This window comes from Myodes glareolus, chromosome 17 (genome assembly GCF_982192425.1).
Source record: "Myodes glareolus chromosome 17, mMyoGla1.1, whole genome shotgun sequence".
NCBI lineage: Eukaryota > Metazoa > Chordata > Mammalia > Rodentia > Cricetidae > Myodes > Myodes glareolus.
In genome coordinates, this window is record NC_142042.1 from 59,086,562 (window position 1) to 59,098,723 (window position 12,162).

The 12,162-nt window shown below is 47.6% G+C and overlaps 1 protein-coding gene across 2 annotated transcripts in view; it reads right to left on the reverse strand.

Annotated features, from left to right (window-relative positions):
* Notch2 (notch receptor 2) overlaps positions 1 to 12,162 on the reverse strand; it is a 141,201-nt gene that overhangs the window by 35,657 nt on the left and 93,382 nt on the right. For both annotated transcript variants that reach the window (XM_085677934.2, XM_085677935.2), the window contains exons 9-13: positions 11,593 to 11,706; positions 10,741 to 10,854; positions 8,746 to 8,979; positions 5,784 to 5,894; positions 862 to 1,054 (exon numbers count right to left, since the gene is read on the reverse strand). In XM_085677934.2, the coding sequence (XP_085534060.2) occupies positions 862 to 1,054; positions 5,784 to 5,894; positions 8,746 to 8,979; positions 10,741 to 10,854; positions 11,593 to 11,706 (766 nt within the window). The remainder of the gene's footprint in view (positions 1 to 861; positions 1,055 to 5,783; positions 5,895 to 8,745; positions 8,980 to 10,740; positions 10,855 to 11,592; positions 11,707 to 12,162) is intronic.

Consider the following 12,162-nt stretch of genomic DNA (forward strand, 5'->3'; position numbering starts at 1 on the left):
TGTTCGAACCAAAGCTCTGCCTCAGAAAGCATGGTACTGAGCAAGAGAAGGCAAAAACCTGAAGATACCTGAAATAAATACAATATCCAATTTGAACATCATTAGCACTTAAATGTGGTACCAGATCAGTTGGAGAACGGGAGCTGGGGAGGTAGGAGGTGGGGAGGGTTGTTTTGAAGGTTGCCATGTACTGGATCAGAAATCCGAGTTAAGTTATTAAAACAAAAACCAAAAAATAACTTATAATATATTCTCTCTCTCTCTCTCTCTCTCTCTCTCTCTCTCTCTCTCTCTCTCTCTCTCTCAAGTTTTGAAGGTTTGAGAAGTGGCAATACCCATGCTGTTTTATGACAAACATGTCTTATGCCAAGAGTTTATGGCATCTCATGACATCTAAGCCACCCTGGACCTAAACAATCAACATGCCACCTAACTCCGAGGGCATGAAAGCTGCGAAGGCCTTGTCACAGTGATGTCTAAAGTCAGCGGAGCTGCTTCTCCCTCAGAGTGCGCAGGTGCCACAACAGAACAGGGACAGGCTGGGTTAAGGTGGGGGGGGTCAATCTAGACTATCCCTCAGATCTCAGTCCTCTAACTACCTGGACTTCGCCACGGGGTCCTTACTGATTACGACGTAAAGGAGACAGCCCTCCTTATCTCCCAAGAAAGGTCTCAGTCTGAGAAGTCAAGCCAGCTTCAATGGGCAAAGCAGTGATTTGGAAGACTTCAAAAGACCACCAGAGCCTTCCCCTGAGACCATCAGGTCAAGTCCCTAGCTGACAGTTTCGGGCTTTTATGCTGTTTCCTTCAGCTGGGTTTGACAGCTAATGGGCTGGACTACCAGAACACGGGGCTACTCACCCGCTGAGGCCTCCAGTGCAGTTTCCATGGATGCAGGGGCTGCTCAGGCACTCATTCACCTGTAAGTAGCAGCTGGGGTGATGGGGTCCCTCGGGGCATATGCAACGGAAGCCGTTCACATCATTGATGCACGTTGCACCCTGACGACAGGGATTGGAGGCACACTCATCGATGTCGATGCTGCATCTCTGTCCTGTGGGGTGGGGGACCGTGTTACTCAAATGTAAACCCTCGAGGATAGGGTTAGCACGACGAGACACACATGCAGACACTCCAGCCAGGTGGCTCACTATTGCTAAAGCCAGTAACTGGCCCTGAAAAGCACGTCATGCCACGCGAGGAAGGCACTGGGAGCATCTGCAGTTAATAAGGAAGCAGAGTTACTGACAAAGCCAGAACGGCACTGTGGCCCTCTCAGCAGGACTGCTTCTGCCTCAGAGATTCAGAACTTCACATGCACCAAGGGGAGCAGCGAACATCACCCAAGACAGCTACCCCTCCTGGCGCTGCTGTGTACACGCTGATGTTGCCTGACACGCATTCTGTCGTTTTCACCCAGTCAGCTGCTCACACGTCTGGTAAATCATAACTAACTGACCATGAACGTACTGCTTAGTTTAATTTAAATTGAAAAAGAATAGTTATTTTGGTTTCATTCTTAGAGTACGGTTAACCCACTTTCTTCCTCTGTAAGCAGCCTATAGGAAAGCATTTACTGTCCTCCAATACTTGAGGAAGTGCATCAGTGATACCCAGTCTATACCAAGGCTTTTCAAACTTCAATGTACAAAAATCTCAATAAGATATTATTTCTAGCCGGGCGGTGGTGGCGCACACCTTTAACCCCAGCACTCGGGAGGCAGAGGCAGGCGGATCTCTGTGAGTTCGAGACTAGCCTGGTCTACAAAAGCGAGTTCCAGGACAGGCTCCAAAGCTACAGAGAAACCCTGTCTTGAAAGAACAAAACAAAACAAAACAAAACAAAAAACAAAAAAAAAAATTCATTTCTAGGCCTGAGAAAAGGCTCAGTGGTCAAGAATGCCTATTGCTTGCCCTGAGGACCAGGGATCAATTCCTAGCACTCATATTAGAAGGGTCTCAAGTGCCTGTTACTCCAGCTCCAGGGGATCCAATGTCATTGTCTGCTGCGGGAGCTCCTTCCGCTCCTTCAGTCAATAGCCGCTGAGATACCAGCCCATTGGGGTGTGGTCTCTCTCTCTTTTAAAAAGCAGTGGCTGTCCTCCACTCTCTCTCTGGCTTCCGGCTCCGCTTTCGGCTCCTAGATTCCTTTCCTGTTAGCGCAGAGGGGCTGTTGTCTGGGACGGTAATCTGTAAGTTTTTCCCCCTTTGAATAAATAACCATTCTATTAATCATAATTCCAAACTGGTGTGGGATTGTTTGTGACGTATGCCTTCAATTGTCTATCCTCCATAGGCACCCACAAAAGATAAATAAAAAGAGCAAGGGATTCCTAGGCCCCACTGCCACACTGTGATGGCTTGGACCTAACAACTGCATTTCACATGGTTTATGTGGTCAGACAGTAGAGCCTCTAGAAATATAGGCACCTGCAGTCCATGAAAGCCAAGTGGACACTGAACTTAGGAGTCCTGTCTGCTGTAGCCTTCATCACCACTGCCTTAGGCTGCATAAAACACAACAGGCTGAGCATACTGTGTCTAGTTACATTTCCAATAGTTGAGATTTAACATTCGAATGGTATGAAATTAACTCTCCCCTTTGCTGTGAGTGAGTGAAATCTAGCAAGCCGTGTGAAGGAAAGTATCAACTTCAAAGAACACAGTGCTCTGATTCGGGGTTGAAAGTGTGTGGGTTTTTTTTTTTTTTCGTTTTTTGCTTTTTAAAAAAAAATACTTAAGAAAAGAATAACACTATATTTATTTAGTTCAGGAAGTCCTGAATGAAAGCGATACATCCTTTAAAGTAAGGCATTAGCAAGCTTCCGGCCTCCCATGCACTCTGGACCATTATTGGTGGCTCCTGTGGTAAAGATCCACAGTCTGGGACAGCTGCCATTTCCCTCCGCATGTCCTGCCTCGGTCTTCAAAGTGTTCAGAGGAGCCACCTCAATTTTAAATCTACCGTGTGTGTGTGTGTGTGTGTGTGTGTGTGTGTGTGTGTGTGTGTGTGTGGTGCTGAGGATAAAACCTGGGCTTTGTAAGCCTTATACCACTGAGCTACACTCCCAGCCCCTCAGTTGCCTTTAAACAATTTCCAGAATAAAGCTTTGAGTCATTTTGATGTGAGTTAGCACAAGTCCCTACACATGCACTCTATTGTGTAGATTGGCAGCTACTTCTGAAATGTTCTACCCGCATGTAGGGTCCACTGGGTATCAGAAATGGCTAGTGCTGGCTATGCTCCTGTGGGGCTCAGCAATGAAGCAATACGAGAATTTCCTATATGTCCCTTCCTGTCTGTTTCTTCCTGTTTACACCACGTCAATCGGAGTGTAATGTCTGACAGTGCCACACTATGGGGTCCAGGCTGGAGAGCAGAAGTGATCCACTCATTTGTCAGTGTGTACTGAGAACATCTTCTGTCCGAACTACCGCTGACGGAGGAGAAGAAGAGTCCCTTTCTGGGGAGGAGGGTGCTCTCTGTAACGCTCCTCCATAGCTCACTGACCTATCAAACTGAGGGCAGAACAGCTCTTTTTATGGATCCTTAGGAGAATTTAGGAAAACAGTAGATTTGAGGGAGGCTGGAGGTTTTTGCTTTCCAGAGGTTAGTTCCTGGGTTTGGGCTTGACTGTTTTCTTTTTTTGTTTCTTTTCTTTTTTGACTTGGGATTGAACCCAGGGCCTCAAGCATGCTAGCCAAGTTCTCCACCACTGAACTCTATCTTTAGTCCTGTTTTTATTTATTTTTTGTATGTTTTTTTTATTTTTCAATTTGAAACATGGTCTTACTAAGTTGCCCAGCTGCCTTGAGCTTAGCCTGTGGTCCAGGCAGGCCTTGGACTTGGGGCTATCCTGCATCTGCTTTCAGAACAGCTGGGATTGTGGGCATCTTCCACCAGGCCTGTAATCCAAACATCATGAGGGGCTTTGGAAAACGAAAAGGAGTTTTGTGGAATCCCATGATGCCCGACTTTCTCCCATCTAAGAAGAGTATCAAGAACTCCTGGGAGAACAGAGAACAGCCTTAAAAGTCAAGAGACAGAGGCTTCCCTTGGATCTTTTAAAGCTCTTATGAAAATGGTAGGGGAAATTATTAAAATAAAATAGAAGGAAAAAACCCCAAATACCTCACAGTTATTGCTCATGAATCTTGGACATTTCCAGCAACAGATTTACAAAACAACCTCTTGGACCAGAAAAGAGTTCCCAAGAAGAGGGCACCGCCCAGTAAGCAAAACATTCCATCTCTTAGTTATGTAATTTCATGCTACACCTTATGTTTATTTTAGAATATTTTTAGCCTATGTGCTCCCTCTTTGACCCTGTTGATTTGCTGAATGTTAAAAACAAGAGAGAATATGATTCACTGACATTTAAAAAACTAAGTCTGGTAAAAAACCTTCCATAAATCCCAAAGGAAACCGCAATAGGCTCCTCCTTGGCTGTGCAGTGGAACTGAGCCTGGGCTCTGAGGTCAGATGCCTGGGGCAAAACCCTGGCTGCAGGGCACTGGGAACACAACTCTGCCTCTCCACTCTCTGGCCTCTCTTCAATACCAAAGGAGTAGTAGCCATTCTGGTGACTGAGTGAGATGGACAAGCAACTTGGTCCCCTGCTCAGACGGAGTACATCATTCATACAATCTGAGTGTTCGCTTCCTGTTACAGTTTGAACTCCACTGCGTTCCAGCAGGCCTGTATATTACTTTCATCTCCCACTTGACCTTGGAGAAGAGCCTTCAGGATGCCTAGGCTCACCAGGCTACCTCAGTGGGTGGGAGGCATGGAATTTTCACCACACTGGCTTCTCAGTGACCAGGAAGACCTGAGGTCCACTGAGGCCACAAATGTTCCTATCTAAGTGTTGTGGTCACACCCTAGCAGAGAGAAACGAAGCACCCAGCTAGTGAGCAGCAGGCATTCTCTTCACCTGGCTCTGGTTGCCCTTACACTCTGCCAGAATCTCTGAAGTGGGCTGCTCACCTGGGGAGTACGTGATCATACGGCAACTCCTGAAGGGTAATACTCCCTATGCCTCCTTGTGTGTGGTACTGTCCAGAAGAGCAGAACACACAGTGAACCCACACGATGAGGCTTTCCCCATACTTAGGTGTCAGTGAGGGCCCCAACAGCAATTTAACCAGAAAATTAAATGACAAAGTTAATAACAAGAAACAAGAAGAGAGAAACGTATGGACCGCATGTCACCTGGGGGCACACATGCAGGTTCTCCACAGGTTCGCCCCTAAGGAATAGTGACAATGCAGTTTCGCTTTAATTTACTTTCTTTTCATGGGCCAAACGAGCTTGCTTACTCTAGCCAAATACGGGTGGTCTCCTCAAACAACAGGCTCCCAGAGGAAGCAAGAGACCAAGATAAGCAGCCAGTGTTTCCATGCATGTTTACCTTGGATGCGGCTCTATAGAAGGCACTGGCCACTGCCTGGAGGGAGACAAAGGTAGCTCTGAGGCATTAACCCAAGCACAGTGACGGAGAGGTACAGTCGGCTAGGAGTTCTCAAGTAGCAAGAAACATGTGGCCTGAAAGCGCTAAAGGAAATTCTGTGTTTGCGTTAGGAGAGGTCTGGAAACAGAAAACTGGCTCAGAAGTACAGAAGCAGGTCACAAACCTTCCAGAGACTCCGAGAAACAGGAAAGAGGTGAAAAGGTGATTTTTCAGTTGGTTAAAAAAAAAAAAACAAAAACAGTGACTTTCACTTAGGGGCCCCTTTTCCAACTCGGGGCTAATGGAGGCCCCTCGGAATGCAAGGAGCATTACCTGTGAATCCTGGAGAGCAGACACAACTGTAGCGATTGATCCCGTCCACACAGGCTCCGTGCACACAAGGGTTGCTGGCACAGTCATCAAAATTAATTTCACAATTAAGTCCTGTAAAAGAGACCCAGAGAGATGATTCTGTATTACCACAGGAATGCCAGAACTTCCGTCCCTGGCGCTACGTCGTCAGAAGTCTGAGGAAAATCCAGACAGTCCTAACGGAACAAAGCAATGCTTTGCCAAGTACGGTCCACAGAATCCAGGACTGAGCAGCCCAGAGGACTGGACTACTCATACTCAGCCATGATTTGTCCCTTCTAGTCGGTTGTCATGGTAATGGTACAAAGGCAATATAGGGAACCCTGTCAGCATCTTAGGCAGGATCCAGGCAGTGGGCTCAGCTGTATACTCCTATGTACACACCCACAGCCAGACAAACACGTCTGTGGTTCACCGAAGAACAGCTGTGCTGAAGAGGTTAAAATTTGTCACTTTATAACTTGCTAACTCTCGGCCCTCAGATGGAGAAAACAGCAGAGCCGGGAGCGGGTGAGCTGAGACAGCAGCGTTCTTCCCAGAATTCCACCTCAACTTAAACAAACAAACCCTAACACATAAATCAGGGCTAATTAGTCTTAGTAATTACTTAGCAAATATTAGGTGAAGAAAATAGACCTAGCATATTTAGAAAAATAGCTAATAATATTTTACACCTAAAATAAAATTTAAGCCTTGAAATCAAATTTTAGAACTTGTATCTATCACCTTAAGCTTGATGGTTACTGTGGGCGTTGAGATAAAATTCTGGGTGCATCTTGTGATGCTTGGTTCCTGGCCTGCTTTTCGGGTGAGTGAGGGTTTAGCTACATTTACATGAGTTTGGTAGATAAGAGTAACTAAATAGCAGGGATACATCAAGCATTGTTGTTGTCATGATTATGTAATGGTTAATACAAGGTAATACATTACATTAGTTAGCATGTATCTAACAAAGTTCTTTGGGTACCAGAGTACCTTGTGGTATAAAGGGGATAAAAATAAAAACTCAAAGAAGAATATAAGCAGGAGAAACTTCCAGACCAAATGTCACCATGTCAGTTCACAAGCAGTATTATCTGTGCATGGATCAAATATGTATTGACAGTTACCACCTCTGCACTAGTTCCAGAACGCCATGCAGTCTTGCTATGCTGATGAGGCTAACCTCACTAGCTTGCATATTCCTGCACACAGCCTTCAGTCCTCAACCCACGAAGACCCAGCATGCTAAGGCAGCTCTAGCCCCTGGGCTCATGGTTCACTTGAGTTGAAAATGACACCTGATCAAGCTGGGCCTCAAGCATCCATACTGATACATCTGCCCGTTGAGACCGCAGGTCTGCGGCTGCCCTGCTTGAGCGGTCCTCGCCTGAGAGCTGTGATTCCATAGCTTCCTGTGGTCTCTAAGTGGCTTCGATATGGCCGCTAGATTGTCTCCTTGGCTGTTTTCTTCTTCCTTAACGATAAGCCATTCTGGGTCACTTGAAGCCCAGAGGAACTAATCACTTCAACAGTTTATCGTCATAAAAGCACAGATGAGAAAGGTCCCGAAAGTGAAGAGTCGATCTCCTTTTAAGCATCCAGTGAAAACCACAGGAATGGTTAGCAAGCTATGATGATCCCTCCCAAACTTCAAACTACAAACAGAGACTGCATGATAGCTGAATCAGAAATTCCTACTCCATGATGACCAGTCTACCAACAATGTCTCCTAAATGGACTTTCCAACCAGGTCCTCGGCACACGCCAGCTCCTTTCCTTTCCACTAACTAACAGACTGGTAACTCAGCATTGCTGCCGGCAGCTCTTTGCTGCTTCTTCAAACAGCTGCAGCAACGGGTCTGGGCTTCTGCACGCTGCCTGGGGCAGACCATGAATATCAACTTCTTGCCTCTGTTTCCCGAAGGAAAGTCTACCTGATACAGTCTGGCACAAGGATGTAGCCCTGGAGGAAAGTAAGCTCCTGCCAAGCGAGCACTCGCCAGATTTCCAGAGATGTTTGTTACAAAGGGGAAGACGGCAAACCTAAAACAGCCCCTCCATTCTAAAGGCATCCATTCAGCTGCTTGTAAATCTCTCACATTTCTCTCGTGCTGCAATTTCTCATGTCTGGGGACCAGCCCGGAAGCAAATTGCTTTTGGAAGGTCTCACAAAGCTCTATTCAGCCCTTCGAGGGAGTTATCTAAATGTGGGGAGGGGGCCCGCGTTCTCAGCTGTGAAGGCATGGGATGTTTTTCGTATGCTTGAGCAATTCAAAAAGGACTTTGTTTTCAAACTTGGCATGTGTGAGGCCCTGGATGGAGACCAGGGCCTTTGACAAGTTTGAAGAAATGGATTTGAAGGAGCACAATAAAATCAGGGCAGTTACCCACTCCCCTACCTCTGCCCCCTCCATAGGCCAACTTCCTTAAGTCCAGGATGAGACCCCAACAAATCACCCTGTGTATTGGCAGGTCCCCTGCTCAAAAAGGCTCACACTGGTTAATCTTCCACTAATACATTTTCCTTTGATCTTGAACACAGTATTTCTCTGTCTACAGCTGTGCCCAGGATCACTCCTAACAGGTAAAATGGAGTCCAGGGAAACCTGCGAAACCGCTGCCTGACAAAATGACTCCGAAGCTCCTGATAAAATAGAGCTGGCCCTCATCTATCAAGCAGAACCCCTCCAGGTTCAGGAGCCACCCAGGAGCCCTGGAAATAGAGCTGGCAGCTTGGCGTTCTACTCTGCAACTACCGGGGTGTGAGACAAAGTGTTTCCTTCCCCTAACTTTGCCTGAAATGCCCAAGGCTCCACCAGACACAGGGCTGGAAGAGAGCTGTCACATCAGACTGGTGATGCCAAAGACCCCAGAGGGTGGCAGGGAAGGAGAGAGGGAAGAAGGGGGAAGGTGGGAGGGAAGGAGGGAAGGAGTGTCCTACCTGATGTACCCGGTTGGCAGTTGCACTGGTAACCATTCACCAGGTCAATACAGCGTCCATCATTCAAGCAAGGGCTGCTGTAACACTCATCAATTTGGTCACTGCAGATGGCCCCCATGTACCCAGGGTTGCAGATGCAGGTATAGGAATCAATCCCATCCTGGCACTGGCCATGGTGGCAAGGATCTGGGTCACAGTTGTCGATATTCTCCTCACACAAGACACCAGTGAAGCCTGCAGAAGGAAGTTTACTGATGGATCTCAAAGCAGTAAACAGGCTGTGTCGACACCCAAAGGCAGTTTGTCCATTGACCCTGCACATCCCACCTCTGGAACAATCCCCACAGGCGGCCTTGGGTGGTGGGAACTGCTTGTTTGATTTAGAATTCGAGCTTGGGGACCTGGGCTCAATGATTCTCGATGGAGTTTGCTGAGCTGAAATGTCCCCGGCCTGAACCCTGGGTCCACTGCTGTCTTCCCAGCCTCACTGGTCCTGGGCTTCCCGGAAGAGCGCTCCACACATCCTCCCTGCACACTTGTGTCTAAGCATCTTCCCTCCCAACACACAGGGGCTGACTGAGGTTTCATGTATTCTGTCTTCCAGTTCTGACGCTGGAGGGCAGAGACGGAGTTCCACAGCTCCCCCAAAGTGCTGTGCTACCAGCTTCTAAATAAATACTCATTAAATAAGATGAATGACCCACTCTTGGCCATTTGAAGGACAACGAGATAAGAGTTCCCACAACTGAGCTATAACGAGATCCATGTCCCGCCTCTTCCTAGAAGGCTCTAGGACATTTGCCTCCCTTTTATTTTTTTAATTTTATTTTTGATTTATTATTTTTAATTGGTTGCTGTGGTGTGTACATGCCATAATGCTATGTGGAGGTAAGAACACAGCTTTTCAGAGTCGGTTCCCTCCTTGCTCCATGGGACCTGGGAGCCAAATTCACATTTTCAGGCTTGTTGGGCAAGTGCCTTTATCACTTTAGCCACCTCGCCAGCCCTCTCATCCCTTTTAAACATGAGATCTAGGGCTTAACCTCACTTCCATGAAGTCATGCTTCACAGAAGCTGGCTAGAAGACAAAGCCTGGAACCTGTTTTCTAATTCATGTGTGGTTCTACTCATGAGTTTGTTTATGTATGGAGTATTTATTTGCCTGCTTGTATATATGCATGTGCACTCTGTGTGTGTGTGTGTGTGTGTGTGTGTGTGTGTGTGTGTGTGTATGTGTCTGATGCCCACAGAGTTCAGAAGAGGGCATCAGATCCTCTGGAACTGGAGCTACAGATGTTTGTGAGGATGGTGCTGCGAACCAGACCGAGGTCCTCTGCTGGAGCAGCCGGTGTTTTCAACCACTGAGCCAGCTCTCCAGTCCCTACTTGTGATTTCTGTCTCAGACAAAGGAGTAAGAAGTTTCCTTTTCTAATCATTTCTAGACCTTCTCTACACTGAGGTACACTTATGTATAGCAAGTGTGATGTGGCTTAACAAAATCCATTCCCAAGGAGAAATATGGTCTAAGACCCAGAAATGTACATCTGTTTGACAAATCTCCTGGGAATACAGACTCAAATCACGAGTTGGTTTGAACCTTCCTAGACAGAGCTCTCTGTAGTCCGTTACAGCCAACTCTCAAGACCTCCTGCATCCTAGAAGCAGAGGCCTCTGAATTGTAGGGTTCAGGAGACAAGAGCCCTACAGAGAGCCTCGGGGAGGGGTAGCATTCTCCTAGAATTCTCCTTTTCCCGAGGAGTCAGTGAAGCCAGCTAGAAGCTTCCCACAAACGCACAGATACCAACCACACATGTGGACAGAACCACTGTGGCAGTGACAAGGAGGCGGGTACCGGAAGAGCAGCAGGGAGTCGGCAGCAACAGCCCTCTCGAGCATGAGCCACCCGGCTGGTACAGTGACCGGGAGCAGCTAGTGAAAGACAGTCGTCCGCTGGCAGAGGGCCTCCCCAGCGAAGGAGAGGCGGCTGTGGCTTACCTGTGGCACACTGGCATTCATAGCCATTTGGGTGATCGATGCACTTGGCCCCATTCAGACACGGAGTACTAGAGCAATCATCAATGTCAATCTGGCACACTGGGCCCGTGAAACCTTGAAGAGGCACAGAAGTGACACAAATCAACGATTCACCCATCTTCCTTTATTAAAAGAGTGGGTTAAATCATTGGTAGAGCAGATGCCAATGGGTCACCAAGCAGATGACTCTCCCTGGCAGGTGACTGGAACATCTGGGCAAAGTTCAGAGGTCAGAGGCCCTGGGGCTTCTACGGTTACTTCTTTAGAGCACAGGAATCTTCTCCAAAAGAAAGAGGAACTGAGACACTATGGAAAGACAGAGTCTCAAGCTAGTGACTGTATTCCCAGACTGAAGGGCTCTTCACTCTGAGGAGGAAGTGGGGAAGCCACTGTCCACAGCAGTCAGCTGGCATGCCTTCAACACCAGCGGAGGCAGAGGACCTTGGAAAAAAGCCGCTGCATGCTGCCTGCCTGAACTTAATGGGATAAAATGTCTTGGGATTTAGGAATATGACTCACTAGGAAAAACTAAAACCCTGTGCTTCTGTGAGGTGTGAGCACTCTGAAAATGTAGACACAGACAGGGAGGTCAGGGGTCATTCAAAAACAGACTTGGACTTCGGGCCACAAAAGACTTGGAAGACATGCTGGCTAAAACGGTTCCCCACCTCAGCATACACAAAGTCTCTCCCCAAGTACTCACTTTTAATGATTTCCTCATGCACAGCCCACACACATTCCCTCTCTCCCCCTTCCTGTGGTCAGCTGGCTTGGTGCTTTGGAAGAACAGAGGGGCAGGTGGCAGGCACTTACCAGGGGGGCAAAGACACTGGAAGCGATTGACTTTGTCCACACACTGCCCGTTGTTTACACACGGGTTGCTCTGGCATTCATTCACCTCCAGTTCACAATGCACACCTTTGAAACCTGCACAAAAGGACCACACACGTGGCTCAGACACAGATAAAGGGGCATTCCAGCCAAGAAAGCAGGAATGTGCTGAGATGGCCACAACCCCCAGGAGCACAAACACTTCTTCAAAGACAGAGGGACAAGTCCCTACAGTCAGCCAAGTGCAGACACTGTAAGACATCTTTGCTAATGTGAGGAAGGGGCAAGGATGCTACAGTGTCAACGTGAAATACCCTTCCCAGACTCGTGTATCTGAAGACCTGGGCCCCAGCTGGTGCTGTGTAAGGGGGCTATGAAACCTTTGGACCATGCGACATGGAAGACTAGCAATGGGACTTTAAGACAACAACTTAGCTTTGCTTCCGGCCCCATTATCTATCTCTGCTTCCCAATCCACCAAAAATGTGAGGAGCCGTGGCCACACGCCCTCCCCATGCTGTCATCGTCTCTTGCCTGTGGGCCTTTAACTGG